This window comes from Melanotaenia boesemani, chromosome 8 (assembly GCF_017639745.1).
Source record: "Melanotaenia boesemani isolate fMelBoe1 chromosome 8, fMelBoe1.pri, whole genome shotgun sequence".
Classification (NCBI taxonomy): domain Eukaryota; kingdom Metazoa; phylum Chordata; class Actinopteri; order Atheriniformes; family Melanotaeniidae; genus Melanotaenia; species Melanotaenia boesemani.
The window spans coordinates 37,786,070-37,807,314 of record NC_055689.1 but is presented as its reverse complement, the minus strand read 5'-3'; the positions used below and the strand labels follow the sequence as shown (position 1 = coordinate 37,807,314).

Below are 21,245 nucleotides of genomic sequence, written 5' to 3'. Positions count from 1 at the left end.
CCGTCCAGGTAACAACCAAATCAGACTCGTCAACAATTTTTAAAAATAAAATTAATCGTGTTTTCTGTTTCCGGACATTTTAAGCTAAAAGGACCTCACCGGAAGCGCGCGGTAGCAACTTCCTGTTTGTGTGACGGTGTGGTTCGCTTCTAAGATGTCCGCGGACCTGAACCAGACCCTGCACTCTCTGCTGGTTTGTGAGCGGTCCAGTTTCAAGGACCCGAAGAACCGGGTCAACGCGTGCGTGGAGCGGCGGAGCTTCAACTACAAGGTCAGTCACGTGACGAGAAAGCACGTGGACAGCTGATCAGTTGATGAAAGAGTTCTTGATGAAGTGGATCAGGTTCGGCCCAGCGATCAGCACCGGCCCATAATCGCCACTGGTTCAGTCTGAAGATTTGATCCGTCTCAGTCCGCCACCGGGTCTACATAATCTAGAACCTGCAGCAGCAGGGAGTTCTGGGAACTATTTCCTTTCTGTCAAGCCAGAACATTCCCGAGGTTCTGCTGCTTCCGGTCCTTCTGCTCAGAGAAGAACTGGACTGGATCAGCTGACCCTCTGGATCTCATCCACTGCTCTTTCAGGTGAACCTGGACCCACTTCAGAACCAGATCTAAATCTGATCCATGTCCAGGTCTGAAATGGTTTCTGCTGACCTGATTCCAGAAGTATGATTTCTGGCCCAGTCTCTGGTTCCTGGTCCATGGTTCTTGGTCTATATATATATGTATATATATATATATATATATATATATATATATGTATATATATATATATATATATATATATATATTGTATGTATATAAACCTACAGAGTGAGACATCGTCTTCTTCTCTATCTCTGCTGAGAGTTGCACATGTGCAGTAAAGTCGACCAGGGAGCAAAACAGAGGACGTGGAAATCTGACATAACTTGACGTTAAAGTTCTAATAAATAAAATAAATACGTGTTTGTAAAGCGGACATTGGGTACCACGGACGTACGTCTGTAACGCTCGAATATTTCAAGAGGAGGAACGTTGGACTAACGCAACAACCTCATGCTAGATGTAAGAGCTGAAAGTGAAATCAGATCCTTTTAATGGAGGCGAGGCGGTCTTAGAGGGTCGTCCCCCTGGTGGGTGGGGCTGTAAAACACCTGCTATACTGAATATTTTTTTATTATAAACTACGTATTTACCAACAAGGACTGAAGACATTTATGTACATGTGCTCTGGCCTGTCCTGGTAATCCACTGTGCTAACTGTCTCACCTGTGCAGGTATCTGTGCTACTGCCTGGCTGTAGCTCTGCCCCCTCCCACCTAGACTCAGTGTTGAACAGTTTCAGCAGTTTCTACCTGATCAGAAAATTTCCTGTTCATGAGCTGTTGGACAAAGACTTCCTGCAGGCAGCTGTTTACCAGGGTAACCACACCCACACACACCTGGAATACACCTGATGCACAGGGCTGGGTATCGTCACTCATTTGAATCAATTAGATTTCAGTTAATTTCCAGCTAACTGTAACACCAGCTCTTTCTCTTGAGTATTAAAGACCTCAGATTAATATTTATATAAAACACCAAGTTACCTGGGAGTAATCAGATTACTGTAATAATCTGATCTGACATGTCACAACAATCCACTTCCATCTCCACCTGCTGACAGAATCTGGAAAACTCATCTTTCTGTCAGATTTCCAGCTGGTTGACTTGTTTTCCCACACGTGCACTCTGTCCTTTGACAGAACCTGTGTGTGTGTGTGCACGTGTGTGTTGATCAGCTGACAGCTGTGGACACAGAAAGAAGCTATGACATGTCGTCATGGAAACCAGATAATTAGCATTAGAGCCTAATGAGATCTAAGCCCGATCTAATGTGAGAGCCCACAGTCTTAGCATTAGCTGCTAATGTGAGTGCCGCGGTCTTAGCGTTAGCTGCTAATGTGAGAGCCCGCGGTCTTAGCGTTAGCTGCTAATGTGAGTGCCGCGGTCTTAGCGTTAGCTGCTAATGTGAGTGCCGCGGTCTTAGCGTTAGCTGCTAATGTGAGTGCCGCGGTCTTAGCGTTAGCTGCTAATGTGAGTGCCGCGGTCTTAGCGTTAGCTGCTAATGTGAGTGCCGCGGTCTTAGCTTTAGCTGCTAATGTGAGTGCCGCGGTCTTAGCGTTAGATGCTAATGTGAGTGCTGCGGTCTTAGCGTTAGATGCTAATGTGAGTGCTGCGGTCTTAGCGTTAGCTGCTAATGTGAGTGCTGCGGTCTTAGCGTTAGCTGCTAATGTGAGTGCTGCGGTCTTAGCGTTAGCTGCTAATGTGCTGTGGTCTTAGCGTTAGCTGCTAATGTGAGTGCTGCGGTCTTAGCGTTAGCTGCTAATGTGAGTGCTGCGGTTTTAGAGTTAGCTGCTAATGTGAGTGCTGCGGTCTTAGTGTTAGCTTCTAATGTGCTGCGGTCTTAGCGTTAGCTGCTAATGTGAGCTTTAATACGCTGCTAAATAGTTTACAGGGGAATGTAATCCACACTGTTGAATGAAAACATTCGAATGTGACATCATCTCGGCAGGAGAAGCCGATTGGACGGAGGCGACACTGGAACCCAGGTGTGTGTCTATATCAGTCATACTCATTGTGCGGCTCGGGAGCCACATGCGGCTCGTCATGCTTTGATTGGCGGCTCGAATGGTAGCTTATAAAAGGCATAACACAGCCAGCACATTTTCTTTAAATGTGCCACATAAATATACAATATTAGAGACAGAATATTAGACTACAAACAGTCATTATATTCTTCGTCCAGCCACAATTAATGTTGTTTTTTTCAAAAGGGGGTAACTGTCAAATCTGGCAACGCAGCACGCGCGTTTATAACAGCGGTGCACTTGACTGCTGTAAGCTACGTGCTGCAAGGTTAACAACGCTAGCCATCTTGATACAGGTTACACGTTAAAAATGGATTGTTTTCTAATAAAAAAAAAAATGATAAAAAACAGATAAACAGACACGAGGGAGGAATAGTGAAGATGAGGAGTGTGAGGATGCCATGAATTCAAGTGAACATGAAGATGCCAAAGAGGGAACGAGCAGGCTAACAGGTGTTCCAAAGAAACAACGAAAGGTACGAGCTAAACAGAATGAGCATCGGAAATTTCAAGAAAAGTAGACGGAAGAATTCTTATTTGTTCTTCATGGCGTGAAGCCCCTGTGCTTAATACGCAGACAAACCCGCGCTTGTTTCAAACGAAGCAACTTGGAGCGGCATTTCAAAACCATGCATCCAAAATTCAGTGAAAATTATCCACGTGGAAACCAACTCAAACACAAAAATAGCACAACTTACCGCTTCACTTTCTGGGCAGCAAAATCTTTTCCACAGGACAACTTCAGCTGCTGAACATTTGACAGAAGCAACTTTTGAGATTACATGGATTTTAGCGCGTGCAAAAAAAACATTCTCAGACGCTGAAATAGTAAAAGATTGCTTTTTGGCGTCAGCAGAGATATTGTTTGCAGACTTGGACAACAAGGATAAGAAATAAAAGGATTACAGTTGTCTGATTCAACAATAATGAGACGGATGGAAGACATTGGAAAAGACATACGTGACCATGTTTCAGCGTAGCAGTGGATGAAAGCACAGATGCACCGATGTTGCTCAGCTGTTTGTTTGGGTGAGGTTCCCAAAAGAAAACTCTTTTCGAGAGGAAATGTTGTGCCTACTACCACTTCTTGGCCAAACAAGAGGAGAGGATATTCTGAATGCACTTTTGGTATTTTTTGAGGAAAAAGCCATCAGCTGGTCCAAACTTTCAAGTGTGTGTACTGATGGTGCCCCAAGCATGCGAGGAAAAGAAAAGGGTCTTGTTGGCCTCATGAATAAGAGATGATATACCCAATTTTATCAGTTTCCACTGCATCATCCATCAAGAGTCATTGGTATCAAAGCTTAGAAACAATGAATTCCATAATGTGATGCAAAAGTTTGTGCATGTGGTCAATTATATTGTATCAAGAGCACTAAACCACAGACAGTTCAGGCAGTTAATTGAAGACTATGACACAGAGTACAGAGATTTAGTGATGCACAGTGAAGTAAGATGGTTGTCCCGTGGAAAGGTGCTGGAGCGATTTCTAATCCTCCTTCCTGAAATCTGCACTTTCTTGGACAGCAAGGGGAAACACCAGCCAGAGTTGAAAGACCCAGATTGGATCGTGCAGCTGGCCCTCCTTACAGACATCACCTGTCACCTGAACACTCTCAACTTGCAGCTCCAAGGGAGAGACGAGCTTCCCAGTGACATGGTGAAGGTAATCAGAGCAATCCAAAACAAAATAACTGCTCTGTGGATACCTGACAGAGAACTCATCCACTTCCCAAAACTCAGAGCAACAACCACTAGTGACCCATCTCTGCAGCAGCACTTCAGCTACAGGTTTTGTTGGAGGAGCTGAAGGGTGAGTTTGAATCCAGATTCAGTGATGTGAGTAAACATAAGGAGATTTTCAATTTTATTGAAAACCCCTTCCATGTGGAAATCTCCACTCTTACTCCAACCATCATGCAGCTCTGCCCTGACAATCGTGCTGCTCTGGAAAGTGAAATAATCGAGCTGCAAACAAATGACATTCTCCAAGTTGAGCTCAGAGCAGGTGTTGGCCACTTTCCCACTCTAAAACCACTTGTACAGAAAGTGATGTCTTTCTTTATGAGCACACACACCTGTGAGGCAACATTTTCAACCATGAACACGATCAAGAGGAGACAGAGAAACCGGCTGACCCAGGCTCATCTTGAATGTCTTACTGTGATTGCAACAAACTACAAATACAACAATACAAGTCAAGGACGTTCATCCCAGTATTAAGGTAAATATGGTCTTACCTGAAAGTGTATTGGCTGTGTTGTTTCTTTTTTTTGTGGGATGATGAAAAATTGGCTCTCCTCTTGACTTTGCTCTGCCAATGCGGCTCTTGTGAAAAAAATAGCGAGGATCACTGGTCTATATGCTAAGCTCTCGCCGAGCCTCGGTAAGTCACGTGAGAGTAGGGACACGTTACCGGAAATGAGGACATAAAAAAATTGATCTTCAAGTTTTTTGAATCGATATTGGATTTATTTATTTGGATCAATTTTTTTTAAAAACCCAGCCCTATCAGATACACACTTGATGCACACCTGAAACACACCTGAGATACAGCTTATGCATACCTGTCCTGTCTGTGTCCTGAAGGTAGCGTGTACGGTCTGTCCTACAGGGCTCATATCGATGAAGACAACTGCGTCGCTCTGATGCCAAATGGTAAAAACTGACTGAAGTGACATTAATTCTTGTTTTCTGTTGGAGTCTGAGATTAAAAATGGTAAATAAAAACTCGTCTTTCTGTTTACCTGCAGGTCACCTGACTCTGTCCCTGGACAAAGACTCCTTTGAGTTGTTGGGTTTTGAGGGGAAAGCGTCCACCTTCACCCACAGACGCAGCAGCAGATTTGGTTAGACTTCACATCTGATCCAAAAGTTCTATCCTGCTGGTCCTGTCCAGATGGATCCACCAGGTTAAACAGACACATACATGTCCTTGAACTTGTGTCTTGCAGTCGTCTCCGTGGATCTAACGCACGCTAAAATGGCTCCTGGTGGTCGGACCTACCTGAGGCTCCTCACGGGCCTGAGATCCCGCCTTCAGCTGCAGACAGACTTCCTGCTATCGCATCACCCAGGTGAGTGACATCAGCAGCCACCCATGATTCCATATATGATCCCATAAACCATGATCCTCTGTTCCTCAGGCGGCGGGGCCTCTCTGCAGCCCCTCCTGTCCCGCTGTGATTGGTCTGAATTCAGACCTGAGGTCAGCTGTCGTTGCCTGACTGACCTCTCTTGTCCTGCTCCACGGTCATGTGACCCTCACAGCTTCCTGGAGTGGCTCGGAGTAGTGGACGCCAGCATCAGCAGGTGAGACGTCCCATCCTTGTGGTCATGTCTTCACCGGGTCATATGACTGCTTATGACCCAGTTCTTCTGTGGTTTCAGTGAGAACTCCTCCAGCAGCTTCCTGTCCTCTCTGATCTGTCCTGAACCCAGTGAGACGCTGAGCCGAGCTCTGAGCGTCTCCATCCATGGTCTGCTGCTGCCTCAGGACATCCAGAACCTCGTCCAGCAGCTCAGGTCAGAAGACGTTACAGACGCAAGTCACATGACAGATGGCGTCCAATATGTGATGACAAATGTGTGACTTACCTACAGGTCTCATCTGGAAACTGCTGTAACTGGATCCTGGGTCTCCCTGACGGTCCATGGCTTTGCAGACAGTCCTGTGTCCTGGGGGGACAACGAGCACGGCTTCCTGAAGGGAGGGGACAACTTCTACAACCTGGTGATGTTCCAGGACCACATATACCACCTTCACCTGGCCACAGGAGCACACGACAGCTGTCCCCCATGACACCTTACCCCCATGAGATCTCTCCTCCATACCTGCCCTATAGGGGAGACCTGTCCCCCAATGATACCCATCCTCCACGGTACCTGTCCCCCCCATCCCTCAAGTTTCTTACAGAAAAGTTTGCAGACCCTGTCGGGTCCTTGTGTGTCTGGTCTTAAAGCTTTAAAGTCTCATAATTTTGACCTGTGTGTAAACCAGTTCTGGATTAGTGCCTGCAGACCTTGTGTTCCCAGAACAAACTGATCTGAGCCCAGTTAGAGACCAGGATGAGTGAAGTCTGAGACAGCTCCAGCTTCACTTTAGTTTGCTAATAATGGACAGTAAAACTGGTAAAACCCAGCTGAGCATGGCGAACTCCGACCTTTCAGGACCATCCTGGGACCACTGAAGACCCCTGAGCCTCAAGATAAGAATCACAAAGTATTCTGAGATTTCTGGATTTCTTTGACTTGTTAAATAAAGTTTCTGCTCATTTTTTTTACAGAATTCTGTCTTTCTGCAGTTCAGCACAATATAAAGCCATTGATGGTCGGGTAATGGATTGAGGGTATCGATGGTCGGGTAATGGATTGAGGGTGTCGATGGTCGGGTAATGGATTGAGGGTGTCGATGGTCGGGTAATGGATTGAGGGTGTCGATGGTCGGGTAATGGATTGAGGGTATCGATGGTCGGGTAATGGATTGAGGGTAGCGATGGTTGGGTGATGGATTGAGGGTGTCGATGGTCGGGTAATGGGTCGAGGGTAGCGATGGTCGGGTAATGGATTGAGGGTAGCGACGGTCGGGTAATGGATTGAGGGTAGTGATGGTCGGGTAATGGATTGAGGGTAGTGACGGTCGGGTGATGGATTGAGGGTATCGATGGTTGGGTGATGGATTGAGGGTAGCGATGGTCGGGTGATGGATTGAGGGTAGCGATGGTCGGGTGATGGATTGAGGGTAGCGATGGTCGGGTGATGGATTGAGGGTAGCGACGGTCGGGTAATGGATTGAGGGTAGCGATGGTCGGGTAATGGATTGAGGGTAGCGACGGTCGGGTAATGGATTGAGGGTAGTGACGGTCGGGTAATGGATTGAGGGTGTCGATGGTCGGGTGATGGATTGAGGGTATCGATGGTCGGGTGATGGATTGAGGGTAGCGATGGTCGGGTGATGGATTGAGGGTAGCGACGGTCGGGTAATGGATTGAGGGTAGCGATGGTCGGGTAATGGATTGAGGGTAGCGACGGTCGGGTAATGGATTAAGGGTAGTGACGGTCGGGTAATGGATTGAGGGTGTCGATGGTCGGGTAATGGGTTATGAGCACCAGCTGCCAGCGCTGCTGTTTAAGAGCAAGTATTTAAAACGTAACCATTGAATGAAACCCATTAAACTGCCACAAGTGCTGTTCATCTAGTAATAAAGATCTCAATGAGGAAACAGTTTTTCTATTTTAACCTCCTGACTACCAGAAAAAAAATTGTTTAATCAATATTTTTTTTATTCCCCCGACTGTTTGAAGGGTAATGAGAAAACTCTGACAATGAAACTTGTTCTTAATTGAAAAATACATAACAACAAATGTCCACTACAGAAGACAATTCTCAAACTCTTAACTGTTGTGGTAAAATGTTGTTATATTCATTTAGAAAATGGTTTAATGTGTTCTCAAGAGATATCATAAAGAAATATTACAATAATACTTCAGGACTACATTTGCACAAAAAGAAGTTATGCACTTACTTTTCCTCTTCTTATGAAATGTGATTGTGGTATTGAATGCCATTTTCCTTGAAGAAAAACAGGATGTTCCCAAAGCCCCACCCCTATAAATGTGGTACCATTCAAAAGCCCTGGATGTCCTTTTTAGAGAACAAAATGAGTGGGTTTAATAGCGTGCAGGGGGATGGAGATATTCAGCTTTACAAATGTCCTCCACAGAGGACAAATTTATACTACTGGTAGTCAGGAGGTTAAAGTAAAAATCTTGATTAATCAATCGTTAATTCTCCCAATGATCAATTAAGATAATTTAGCGAACGCCCATCCCTATGCACTTCATCAGGACAGTTTACAAGTTGGACGGTGTTCTGTCCTCTGTGTTTCGTCCTCTGTGTTCCGTCCTCTGTGTTCTGGTCTCAGTTTCAGTCAGTTATGGAAAATTAGTCCGTGATGACGTTTGAAGACGTGACTTCCCAGCTGAGCTGTCACAAGATGTTTAGTGTAATCGTAGAGGCTGCCTCGCCCTCTCCTCGTCTTATTAAGGTGTTGAACCCTCTAACCGGGAAAAGTTTGAAGAAGTAAAGAGTACGAGGCGGAGAGCAACCCAGGTACGCCGTCCTCTCTGCTGAGGCTGCCTCCACTTATAGAGGTTTTAATAAGCGAGCATGGGAACGATGTGAAGATATCTGAGGCTCCAAGCAGAATCAGTCTGGTACATTTTTTAACCTGAAAAAGAAGATTGTACTATCCCACAGAAAGATGACAGGAAGTATGTCTGGAGTAGATGCTGCAGGTGTGAAACCTGGATGAGGTGCAGAGTAACGTACATTCATCATGCTCTTTGCTAAGCGAACATCTTCTGTCCCTATTTGGTTTGATCGTTCACCGCTACCACAGAACAAGAAAAAATTACATTTACAGAAAATTTAAATATTTTATTCACATTCAAGATGGATTCCTGATCAGAATAAAAGGATGTTGGCAGGCAAGTCCGGCTGCTTTCAGACAAACTCTGACCCGGTCTGGACCCGATCGAGAACCTCACCTTCATTATCAGACTGAAACCAGTGTAATGTGAATATAAGCTCACCTGCCAGGTGTCACAATTCATCATTCATGTCCACCTGGGCACAAGCACAAAGTCCTAGACATGTAGAACGGGTCAAGAACTGGTTCAGAAGTTAGTCCAACATGTTCTGAGTCTGAAACCAGGGTCCGGTTGGGCATTAGTGGCTCAGAACAGAACCTTTACTCAGTCCATTTACGCCTGTTGTGTCTCATCGTTTCCTTGGGAGCTGAGAGGACCTGTTCAGCTGTGTGACCTCACCTGTCTGATGGACCCAGGATGGAACCCTGAGAACCTCTCAGGTGGCTTCATAGTTCTGGAGTTGGTTCCTGTTGATATAGAAGAATCTACTTCCTGGACCTGGAGTGGTTCTAACCAACATTCTGCTGAGAACATGAAGGAAACAATCTGTTGAGTCAGAGAACGGATCCAGAACTGGTCTGTCACAGGACCCATCCAAACCCAGTCTGTCAGAGGACTGGACCGGAACCGGTCCGGATCCTGGTTTCAGCAGAGCTCTGTTCTCTTCTGTAGATACTGTAAGATGGAGTCGGTCCCCTGCAATGAGCCCCACACTCTTTTCAGGGCTTCACATTCGCGCTCGTTGGTTTGCTCCAGAGCACTTCGGCTGGTGTTCCTCATTAAGGCTTTGGACTCCCGCAGAACCTGCAGGACCAGAAGCAGAACTTAAAGAGAGCAGATATTTAGTATAAGACAGCGTGCAGGTGAGTTACTGACCATTGGGTCGACCGACACCAGCTCCCTGATCCGCAGCATCACTTCCTGTGTGAACGTTTCTGGCCACAAAACCTGCGACACCAGACCTTTAAGACACGCCTCCTGAGCTGTCAACTTCCTGCCGCTGAGCAGCAGCTCGTTAGCCTGAGGAAGACGAAGGCAGAATAAGTACGGAGGAGAGGAAGACGAAGGCAGAATAAGTACGGAGGAGAGGAAGACGAAGGCAGAAGAAGTACGGAGGAGAGGAAGACGAAGGCAGACTAAGTACGGAGGAGAGGAAGACGAAGGCAGAAGAAGTACGGAGGAGAGGAAGACGAAGGCAGACTAAGTACGGAGGAGAGGAAGACGAAGGCAGAAGAAGTACGGAGGAGAGGAAGACGAAGGCAGAAGAAGTACGGAGGAGAGGAAGACGAAGGCAGAAGAAGTACGGAGGAGAGGAAGACGAAGGCAGACTAAGTACGGAGGAGAGGAAGACAAAGGCAGAAGAAGTACGGAGGAGAGGAAGACGAAGGCAGAAGAAGTACGGAGGAGAGGAAGACGAAGGCAGAATAAGTACGGAGGAGAGGAAGACGAAGGCAGAATAAGTACGGAGGAGAGGAAGACGAAGGCAGAAGAAGTACGGAGGAGAGGAAGACGAAGGCAGACTAAGTACGGAGGAGAGGAAGACGAAGGCAGAAGAAGTACGGAGGAGAGGAAGACGAAGGCAGACTAAGTACGGAGGAGAGGAAGACGAAGGCAGAAGAAGTACGGAGGAGAGGAAGACGAAGGCAGAAGAAGTACGGAGGAGAGGAAGACGAAGGCAGAAGAAGTACGGAGGAGAGGAAGACGAAGGCAGACTAAGTACGGAGGAGAGGAAGACGAAGGCAGAAGAAGTACGGAGGAGAGGAAGACGAAGGCAGAAGAAGTACGGAGGAGAGGAAGACGAAGGCAGAAGAAGTACGGAGGAGAGGAAGACGAAGGCAGACTAAGTACGGAGGAGAGGAAGACGAAGGCAGAAGAAGTACGGAGGAGAGGAAGATAAAGGCAGAAGAAGTACGGAGGAGAGGAAGACAAAGGCAGAAGAAGTACGGAGGAGAGGAAGATAAAGGCAGAAGAAGTACGGAGGAGAGGAAGATAAAGGCAGACTAAGTACGGAGGAGAGGAAGACAAAGGCAGAAGAAGTACGGAGGAGAGGAAGACGAAGGCAGAAGAAGTACGGAGGAGAGGAAGACGAAGGCAGAAGAAGTACGGAGGAGAGGAAGACGAAGGCAGACTAAGTACGGAGGAGAGGAAGACGAAGGCAGAAGAAGTACGGAGGAGAGGAAGACGAAGGCAGAAGAAGTACGGAGGAGAGGAAGACGAAGGCAGACTAAGTACGGAGGAGAGGAAGACGAAGGCAGAAGAAGTACGGAGGAGAGGAAGATAAAGGCAGAAGAAGTACGGAGGAGAGGAAGATAAAGGCAGAAGAAGTACGGAGGAGAGGAAGACAAAGGCAGAAGAAGTACGGAGGAGAGGAAGATAAAGGCAGAAGAAGTACGGAGGAGAGGAAGACGAAGGCAGACTAAGTACGGAGGAGAGGAAGACGAAGGCAGAAGAAGTACGGAGGAGAGGAAGACGAAGGCAGAAGAAGTACGGAGGAGAGGAAGACGAAGGCAGACTAAGTACGGAGGAGAGGAAGACGAAGGCAGAAGAAGTACGGAGGAGAGGAAGATAAAGGCAGAAGAAGTACGGAGGAGAGGAAGATAAAGGCAGAAGAAGTACGGAGGAGAGGAAGACAAAGGCAGAAGAAGTACGGAGGAGAGGAAGATAAAGGCAGAAGAAGTACGGAGGAGAGGAAGATAAAGGCAGAAGAAGTACGGAGGAGAGGAAGACGAAGGCAGAAGAAGTACGGAGGAGAGGAAGACGAAGGCAGAAGAAGTACGGAGGAGAGGAAGACGAAGGCAGAAGAAGTACGGAGGAGAGGAAGACGAAGGCAGAAGAAGTACGGAGGAGAGGAAGACGAAGGCAGAAGAAGTACGGAGGAGAGGAAGACGAAGGCAGAAGAAGTACGGAGGAGAGGAAGACGAAGGCAGACTAAGTACGGAGGAGAGGAAGACGAAGGCAGAAGAAGTACGGAGGAGAGGAAGATAAAGGCAGAAGAAGTACGGAGGAGAGGAAGATAAAGGCAGAAGAAGTACGGAGGAGAGGAAGACAAAGGCAGAAGAAGTACGGAGGAGAGGAAGATAAAGGCAGAAGAAGTACGGAGGAGAGGAAGATAAAGGCAGAAGAAGTACGGAGGAGAGGAAGACGAAGGCAGAAGAAGTACGGAGGAGAGGAAGACGAAGGCAGAAGAAGTACGGAGGAGAGGAAGACGAAGGCAGAAGAAGTACGGAGGAGAGGAAGACGAAGGCAGACTAAGTACGGAGGAGAGGAAGACAAAGGCAGAAGAAGTACGGAGGAGAGGAAGACGAAGGCAGAAGAAGTACGGAGGAGAGGAAGACGAAGGCAGAAGAAGTACGGAGGAGAGGAAGACGAAGGCAGAAGAAGTACGGAGGAGAGGAAGACGAAGGCAGAAGAAGTACGGAGGAGAGGAAGACGAAGGCAGACTAAGTACGGAGGAGAGGAAGACGAAGGCAGAAGAAGTACGGAGGAGAGGAAGACGAAGGCAGAAGAAGTACGGAGGAGAGGAAGACAAAGGCAGAAGAAGTACGGAGGAGAGGAAGACGAAGGCAGAAGAAGTACGGAGGAGAGGAAGACGAAGGCAGACTAAGTACGGAGGAGAGGAAGACGAAGGCAGAAGAAGTACGGAGGAGAGGAAGACGAAGGCAGAAGAAGTACGGAGGAGAGGAAGACGAAGGCAGAAGAAGTACGGAGGAGAGGAAGACGAAGGCAGAAGAAGTACGGAGGAGAGGAAGACGAAGGCAGACTAAGTACGGAGGAGAGGAAGACGAAGGCAGAAGAAGTACGGAGGAGAGGAAGACGAAGGCAGAAGAAGTACGGAGGAGAGGAAGACGAAGGCAGAAGAAGTACGGAGGAGAGGAAGACGAAGGCAGAAGAAGTACGGAGGAGAGGAAGACGAAGGCAGACTAAGTACGGAGGAGAGGAAGACGAAGGCAGAAGAAGTACGGAGGAGAGGAAGACGAAGGCAGAAGATGTACGGAGGAGAGGAAGACGAAGGCAGAAGAAGTACGGAGGAGAGGAAGACGAAGGCAGAAGAAGTACGGAGGAGAGGAAGACGAAGGCAGACTAAGTACGGAGGAGAGGAAGACGAAGGCAGAAGAAGTACGGAGGAGAGGAAGACGAAGGCAGAAGAAGTACGGAGGAGAGGAAGACGAAGGCAGACTAAGTACGGAGGAGAGGAAGACGAAGGCAGAAGAAGTACGGAGGAGAGGAAGACGAAGGCAGAAGAAGTACGGAGGAGAGGAAGACGAAGGCAGAAGAAGTACGGAGGAGAGGAAGACGAAGGCAGAAGAAGTACGGAGGAGAGGAAGACGAAGGCAGAAGAAGTACGGAGGAGAGGAAGACGAAGGCAGACTAAGTACGGAGGAGAGGAAGACGAAGGCAGAAGAAGTACGGAGGAGAGGAAGACGAAGGCAGAAGAAGTACGGAGGAGAGGAAGACGAAGGCAGACTAAGTACGGAGGAGAGGAAGACGAAGGCAGAAGAAGTACGGAGGAGAGGAAGACGAAGGCAGAAGAAGTACGGAGGAGAGGAAGACGAAGGCAGAAGAAGTACGGAGGAGAGGAAGACGAAGGCAGAAGAAGTACGGAGGAGAGGAAGACGAAGGCAGAAGAAGTACGGAGGAGAGGAAGACGAAGGCAGAAGAAGTACGGAGGAAGGTGGATTAGTGGGTGGGAGGATGACAACAATGAAAGCAGAAAATGGAGGTAGAAGATGAAGAGAATGAACATAGAAGATGAGTAGGATGAAGGAAGAAGCTGGAGGAAGAGGAGGAGGCGGCATGCTGACCGAGGCCAGCCCCATGATGCGGGGGAAAGTGAAGGACGAGCAGCCATCAGGCGTCTGGCCGTAGGACATGTATGGCGTCTGGAACCAGGCCTTTTCATTGGCCCACACCACGTCGCAGAGCGGCAGGAGGGCGGCGCCGAGTCCGAGCGCCGGTCCGTTTACTGCCACCACGATTGGCTTCCTGAACTGGATGAAGGTGTTGATGAAGGTCCTGAGGAAGAGGAGACAAAATGATCTCACGCCACCAGATGAAGGATGTCACATGGAGCTGCTACTTACCTGATGGTTTCGGCCATCTTAATGCTTTCCTTCTTCTTGTCATCCGTCAGCCGTCTGATGAAATACAGGAAATCGAGGCCGCAACAGAAGACGCTGCCAACGGCACCGAGTAACACCAGCTTACTGTCGTCTGAGGCAGCTGTTGCCATGGCGCTCTGGATCTCTTTCATCACCTGACCAAGAGAACAGTCGAGTGTTCTGGTGTGTCTGGTGATGTCACATGGGAAGAGGGCGGGGCTGAGTGATGCATGTGGGCGTGGCCTCACCTCAGGGTTCAGCATGTTGTTCTCGGAGCTCTTGGTGGACAGCAGGATGTGAGTGAAGCCATCTTGTTTCTTCACCACAATGTCGCGGTAACGATAGGCGCTCTCCGTTTGCCTAACGCTGAACCTGAGGCGCTTATCGAACGCAGAGCGCTCCTCCAGACGCCGTTTACCCATCACAGTTGTCGCCCCGGCAACAGCACTCTGAACACCTGACATCCCGCTGGCAGCAACAGCCTCCATCAGCATAGAGTTTCCTGGAGGAGAAAGAAGATTTCCTCCATCACTGAGCTGTGATGAAATGGAGGACTGTGATTGGTCAGCCAGTGTCAGCCCCGCCCCTTTCACCACAAGACTCGATCGGTCATCAGCTTCTGACCGAAAAGATAACTGGTCACTGATCACCATTTTACCCCTGTGTACTAATTTACCAGCACTTTAGAATAGAATAGAACAGAATAGAACAGAATAGAATAGAATAGAATTTGTCATTACACAGTGATGTACCAGGACATTCAGGAGCTCAGCCAGTACAGAGCAAAGAGACATCATAGGAACGCTGTACATTTCCAGTAGAATGGGTGGAGGGGGGTCCTGGTGATCTCGTACAGGCTGGTGGGCGATCTTGTGGCCCAGGAGAAAAGCTGGTGGTCCGAGATTTGACTGATCTGTATCCCTCCCTGATGGCAGCAGATGGAATGGGAAAGGTCAGTAGGGATGCTTTTGATCCTCTTAAAGCAACAGGACTTGGAAATGTCCTCCAGGTCGGCCGAGATGTGAATGCCCAGGAAATGAGAATGTCAGGGGTGGTACTAGGGATGTCACCGTTAAATGTTTAAACAATGACAATTTTACAATTATCACCATTATTCTGCGTTCATGATTTTCCCAACGCTCCTTCTAGCTCTTATTACTTTTATTTATGTCCATCTTTTGATGCCAGCATAACTAAATAAAGATAAACCTGCTCATCAATAATCAACAATAATCATCAATAATCAACAATATTGATTTAAAATAAATAGATTATTAAAAACCAATGGACCCCTACCTGGACCTATACGTGTAGCCCTACCTGGACCCCTACCTGGAAAAACATCTGGCCAGCTTTGACTTCCAGCTGCTGTTTGACATAAATAACCCTGGAATGGTTGAAATAAAGAAGCTAGACCAGGTCTGGAATGAGTACGCGTTCTGCTACAGACCATCATGCCGAGTCGGTTATGTTGGAACAGAGAAACTTTCCGTCACAGACCACATATTTAGTTTCTTTCTCGTCTGTATAAGGTAACATCCAGTGAACGCATGATCTTGTTGTCAGATCAGCCCGAGTCGAACATGATTACAAAACAGCAAATTCCATTCTAACGCTACGTTAGCTAAACATCACTCATTTAACTAAACTACTAAACACTTAGCGTTAGCATAAAAAGCTTCAGCTTATCCTGCAGGTGGTGAAACGGATGTGTTTTCTCCTTCCTCTGCAACCTTCTACAGGCTGGTGATCTGTCATAGCGTCCTGCTCGGGCCGCCGTAACGCAGGGTCCCGTCCTGCTCGGGCCGCCGTAACGCAGGGGCCGCCGTAATGCAGGGTCCCGTCCTGCTCGGGCCGCCATAACGCAGGGTCCCGTCCCGCTCGGGCCGCCTTAGCGCAGGGCCCCGTCCCACTCGGGCCGCCTTAGCGCAGGGTCCCGTCCCGCTTGGGCCGCCGTAACGCAGGGTCCCGTCCCGCTCGGGCCGCCTTAGCGCAGGGTCCCGTTCCGCAACACAAGCGGAAACACGAGGACGTGGACCGTTGTTTCCCTTCCGTGTGGAAGTTCTGATCTGCTCATATAATTCATATTTATAGAAAGTGACGATATTGAGGGACATTTAAGATTGATTAATCGTAGCGTTTAATACTGAGATTAATTGTAGAACTAAGTAATCGCATCCCTGGATGAAGGATTAAATGCAGAACTAAAATCCACCGAGCATTCTCACGTGTCTTCCAGCTGTATCCTCGTCTGATTTTTCTCTAACACCAGAGGTTGGATAACAGTCTGGACTGGGAAAGGAAAAATGAGTGCAAGGACCTGGAACCTGGCCCAGGTTCCTGAACTCACCTGAGCTGCTGAGGGAGCGCATGGCAGCAGGTGTGATGGGAACCCGCGGTGGTGGCAGGGGGTTCTGGCCCCTGGGTCGGGTCCCCATGCGGGCCCTCTCCTCTCCAGGACCCAGCTGGACTCCTGCAGGTTTCTGCAACAGGGCAACCTCCGGGGGCACCAGGTGGGCCTCCTGAGCTCCGGCCTCCAGACTCAAAGACTCTTCGGAGTCTGGCCGGTTGTTCATGGGACTCTTTGGAACCAGGATCTTGATGCCGGTCTTGGACAGATCCATGCTACGGCGGGAAGACGTGGCCGGTGGTGCAGACATCAGACTGCCAACAAATCTGTCGCTAGGTTGGGGCAGGTGGGCCGGACTGACAGCAGCTCTCACCTGGACACAGTCTCTGATAACGTCACTGTGAGGAGGGGTGGCGGGCGGTGGTCTGCAGGCCGCTCTGTGGGTGGGGCTGAGGTGGAGGCTGCGGGTGGAGCGCAGTAATGTTTTCTGTCTCTGCTGCTCGGAGCGCTGCCGGTTGAACTCGTGCACGTAGCTCATGCATGTGGAAAGGTGGCTCTCAGGCTCCCAGGTGTCCCCGTCAGTGCCGTAGCCCCTCCATCTGACCAGGTACTCCACTCTCCCCTTCCTGGTCTTCCTCCTGTCCACAATCCTCTCCACCTGTGGGCGTGAAATCTTCATCATCATCATCATCATCATCATCAATAAGCAGATGCACCACCAACACACCAAAACAAACACAGAGTGATTCAATCAGCACCCCTAACCTGATTGATCAGCTAATTAAAAGCTCAGGTGAGCTGAGTGATCGATCACCGGTCAATCAGCCAGAAGCAGCTGAACCTGTCGGTGTGACCGGAACACCATCAAACTTTCTCTGCTGGCAGTTAGCCTGAAGCTAACAGAACGCTAACTTAGATTGCAGTTTGTCTAGTTAAATCCCATCATGTGTTCGCCTCTGACGAGTAGTAACTAGTCAACCAGCTGCTAACCAGCCGCTAACCGGCCGCTCTGCTTAACTTTACTCAACTTCTAAACTCTGACTCACTTCACCGTTAGCACGTTAGCATTAACTTGCGTCACCTCGTACAACTCCTCCGTAGCCATGGAGACGGTGCGCGTGCAGCTTCCAGAAGCTTCTTCAGTTGAGCAGCAACATGAGAGAAAGTCTGGAGGCTCGTGGCCAGTCGGTGTGTCCGTTAATGACCGGGATGCTCGCTTTTCTCTCCGCTAGCTGTTAGCCGTTGGTGCCGTGGCTTCACGGACACTTCCGGTTCCGCTCACTGACCTCCAAAATAAAAGCATGAAGCAGGTCTGAAGGCGGGTCTGTCTTTAATCAGCTTGTTGCTCAGTCCTGTGAGACACCTGAATAACACATTAACAGGTAACATCAGGGTCAGAGGAGGGACTGAAGGTAGATGTTGAACAGCAGACGTAGTTCAGCGCTTTTTACAGCTTGCTGGTTTTTAACATGTCATGTATTGCTGGAGTTCTTTTTCAGATGTTAAAGATGAGGGGTTTTGAGTAGATTTTAGCTTTATGAATGTGGTATTTTGCAAGTAACAGAATTAAAAGGATTATATAGTATTGATCTGACTTGGTAGGGAAATGGGGAAAAGGAACCAAACAACACATCTACATATGAAGAGAGAAATGGAAAACAATCTTTATGGAAATAAATATCCCAGCATCTAAACGAGCAGGCAGCATCCATTTCTTTTTAGTATCTAGGCATCTCTTGTCCTCATTCTCCTTCTTCTCTGTCATATTGAGAGTCTCGTCTGGAACAGATCCACTCCATGTGCTATGTGGTCTGTAGAAACTCTCGCTTGGTCCTGCTTCCAGGTCCAGTCTGCTCCTCCCTGGTGAGGACAAACCCTCTGGATCTCAGACAGATCCTCCATCTGGTCCAGTTCTGCATCAGTCCCTGTAACGTCTCCACACTAGGTGGTCTCCTCACGTACTGGCCCTCAGGTTTCCTTCTTTTAGTGGCTCCTTCTGAATATTATCGGGGTTAACCTTAGAAACGTCTGTCGGAGCGCTCCACTCTGCAGCCAGCAGCCCCAGTTCCATCAGAAGTTCCCACCTGACCACGAGTCCTGCTTCCTGCAGAATCTCCTCCATGGCAGCGACTTCTCAGACTTTTCCAGATGTCAGCAGCTAGCTGTGTTCACACAGATCCACTCCTGCTCTGAATCCACAAACTCACCCCATCATGAAGAAGAGGTTGCCTCCTCCTCGTAGATCTGCAGCTCCTACAACCAGTCTCCTCCTGCTCGACTCCCGGCTGGTCAGCTGTTCCCAGGATGAAGAGCATGGATCTCTTTTCTCTCAGAGCTGCTCAGTCGTCTTCTAACTTCACCCTCCTTCACTGTCCCAGTCAGAGCCGTCATATCCTAGCTCCTCTGTCCTCAGCGCCTCGTCTCCTTTCCTTCCACTCTGCCCAGTGTCCATCTGAAGACCGCTCATCTCCTTCTCTGTTCTCATTCAGGTCACACTTATCCATCTCTCCAAGTTTCCTCCTCTCTACTGCTGAGCTTGTCAGACAGCTGGAGAACCACAATGTCCAGCTAACATCTATCTAGAGGACCAGAGATCGTTCTTCTGGAATAGAGATGGTCCTTCTGGTCTAGAGATGGTCCTTCTGGACCAGAGATGGTCCTTCTGGACTAGATATTGTCTTTCTGAACTAGAGATGGTCCTTCTGGTCTAGAGATGGTCCTTCTGGACTATAGATGGTCCTTCTGGTCTAGAGATGGTCCTTTTGGACTAGAGATCGTTCTTCTGGACTAGAGATGGTCCTTCTGGACTAGAGATCGTTCTTCTGGACTAGAGATGGTCCTTCTTGTCTATATATCGTCCTTCGTAGACTATGGCCACGCCGTAGTCTACGAAGGACATGCCATAGTCCAAGTAGAACACGCCGTAGTCTATATAGGACACACTGCGGACCCTCCCGTGGGCTCACCACCTGCAGGAGGGGCCATAGGGGTCGGGTGCAGTGTGAGTTGGGCGGCTGCCAGAGGCGGGGACCCTGACGGTATGATCCTCTGCTGCAGAAGCTAGTTCTAGGGACATGGAATGACACCTCTCTGGCAGGGAAGGAGCCTGAGTTGGTGCACGAGGTTGAATGCTTCTGGCTAGATATAGTTGAACTCACCTCGACACACGGCTTGGGCTCTTGAACCACTGTCCTTGAGAGGAGCTGGACCCCCTCCCATTCTGGAGTTGCTTCTGGTGAGAGGCGCCAAGCAGGTGTGGGTAGCTCATTGCCCCCTGACTTGGCGCCTTTACGTTGGGGTTTACCCCGGTGGACAAAAGAGTAGCCTCCCTCAGCCTTCGGGTGGGGGAACGGGTCCTGACTGTTGTTTGTGCTTATGCACCAAATAGCAGTTCAGAGTACCAGTGTTAGAGACAGCGAGATCTGGAGGGGCGTGATTGGGAGGAACGCCCCCCGTAATCTAAATCCGAGTGGTGTTTTGTTGTTGGACTTCAGTGCTCGTAATGGACTGTCCATAACGAACACCTTGTTCAGACATAAGAGTGTCCACATGTGCACTTGGCACCAGGACACTCTAGGCCGCAGTTCGATGATCAACTTTGTAGTCGTGTGGTCAGACTTGCAGCCGCATGTTCTGGACACTCGGGTGAAGAGAGGGGCGGGGCTGTCAACTGATCACCACCTGGTGGTGAGTTGGTTCAGATGGTGGGAGAGGATGCCGGTCAGGCCTGGCAGACCCAAGCGTGTTGTGAGGGTCTGCTGGGAACGTCTGGCAGTGTCTCTGTCGTAGATAAATTCTTTATCAAAAGGGCTGCTGATATTAAGAGTCTGCAGACAGAGGTCTCAATGATCTTCCTTTATTCGGCCGAACAGGGGGAGACCCCTTCAGGATCAAAGACCACGTATATTCATTTCTCCAAGCTTATATAGTCTCTCTGATTCTATTTCTGTATACACACACAGCCTTTTAGGGCTGACTGGTTGACATCATTTTGATATCATGTTATAATGTCATACTATTAATATTCTGTTTACCAGGGCCACTGCACCTGTTGTTTTTCAACTCTGATGTATTAATACTTCCACATTTCCCCCTTTCAAATATTTCAGAGTAATCGGCCCTAAGACGATACTCTGAAACTTACAATAGGGAAACCTTTTTACGCACACTTGTCCACACACGCAGGTCTCAAGCATAACATAGGAGCCAATCTGAACCTCCCGTACGAGGGCGAAAAAACCCCGAAGGGAGAAAAAATTCTCCCGTGCCCCCCCTCTGGGCGAGCACCGGTAACTTTTGATCTTACTTGACACTCAGGCACGGGTAGGCCAGTGAACCCCTGCAGGAGACCTTCTAAGTACTATGACAGAAATTAATCATACACACACAACAAAGAAATCACATTACAATCCGTTTTCACAAGGATAACCTATTACAGAAGATTACTGACTACAAAAACCACACGTGAATAACACAAGATAGAGTCTTTTTCCAGTCCGGAGGCAAACAGGAGCGTTGGGTCACCAGCCTTCCGTCACAGGCTGCCGCCCCTTTGTCCAACCGACTGTAGTTCTATTGAGACGTCACAGGTCCAACTCAGTACGGACCAATTGGGCAGCCATGATGACAGATGTCTGTTCCTTGAGACTCATACTCCACGCTTTCCTCAGGGCGGGAACGATGCACATGCCAAACAAGAAAAGAAGGATCAGAACCAAAGCTGACCCAACTCCCACCTTTATCAATACA

At 48.6% G+C, this 21,245-nt stretch overlaps 2 protein-coding genes and 1 long non-coding RNA gene across 4 annotated transcripts; 1 reads left to right on the top strand and 2 right to left on the bottom strand.

The window, feature by feature from the left end:
- Nucleotides 1–31: 31 nt before the first annotated feature.
- Nucleotides 32–6,896, top strand: rpp40 (ribonuclease P/MRP 40 subunit). Its single transcript, XM_041991558.1, has 8 exons — nucleotides 32–271; nucleotides 1,263–1,407; nucleotides 5,205–5,273; nucleotides 5,369–5,464; nucleotides 5,570–5,692; nucleotides 5,762–5,927; nucleotides 6,006–6,140; nucleotides 6,219–6,896. Exons 1-8 carry the CDS (start codon nucleotides 155–157, stop codon nucleotides 6,415–6,417), a joined length of 1,050 nt encoding a protein of 349 aa, XP_041847492.1. The 5' UTR covers nucleotides 32–154; the 3' UTR covers nucleotides 6,418–6,896.
- On the bottom strand, nucleotides 3,655–21,127 carry LOC121643937. The gene is made up of 3 exons (XR_006011199.1): nucleotides 20,899–21,127; nucleotides 18,679–18,680; nucleotides 3,655–3,666 (listed from the first exon to the last, which is right to left on the bottom strand). It is a non-coding gene; the product is annotated as an uncharacterized LOC121643937 (long non-coding RNA).
- cdyl (chromodomain protein, Y-like) lies at nucleotides 9,040–17,786 on the bottom strand. 2 transcript variants are annotated; one of them, XM_041991544.1, is made up of 7 exons: nucleotides 17,578–17,786; nucleotides 16,497–17,154; nucleotides 14,395–14,648; nucleotides 14,129–14,301; nucleotides 13,850–14,060; nucleotides 9,924–10,067; nucleotides 9,040–9,851 (listed from the first exon to the last, which is right to left on the bottom strand). In XM_041991544.1, exons 1-7 carry the CDS (start codon nucleotides 17,599–17,601, stop codon nucleotides 9,693–9,695), a joined length of 1,623 nt encoding a protein of 540 aa, XP_041847478.1. In that variant the 5' UTR covers nucleotides 17,602–17,786; the 3' UTR covers nucleotides 9,040–9,692. The 2 variants fall into 2 exon arrangements, with proteins under 2 accessions (XP_041847478.1, XP_041847480.1); XM_041991546.1 differs by lacking the exons at nucleotides 16,497–17,154; nucleotides 17,578–17,786 and adding an exon at nucleotides 15,479–15,515.
- Nucleotides 21,128–21,245: the final 118 nt, after the last annotated feature.

Coding starts and splice junctions, on each gene's coding strand:
- rpp40 (XM_041991558.1), top strand. CDS start 155: ATGTCCGCGGACCTGAACCAGACCCTGCACTCTCTGCTGGTTTGTGAG. Junction 272..1,262: donor GGCGGAGCTTCAACTACAAG/GTCAGTCACGTG, acceptor TCACCTGTGCAG/GTATCTGTGCTACTGCCTGG. Junction 5,274..5,368: donor CGTCGCTCTGATGCCAAATG/GTAAAAACTGAC, acceptor GTTTACCTGCAG/GTCACCTGACTCTGTCCCTG.
- cdyl (XM_041991544.1), bottom strand. CDS start 17,601: ATGGCTACGGAGGAGTTGTACGAG. Junction 14,061..14,128: donor AAGATGGCCGAAACCATCAG/GTAAGTAGCAGC, acceptor CCTCTTCCTCAG/GACCTTCATCAACACCTTCA. Junction 10,068..13,849: donor GCATCATGGGGCTGGCCTCG/GTCAGCATGCCG, acceptor CGTCTTCCTCAG/GCTAACGAGCTGCTGCTCAG.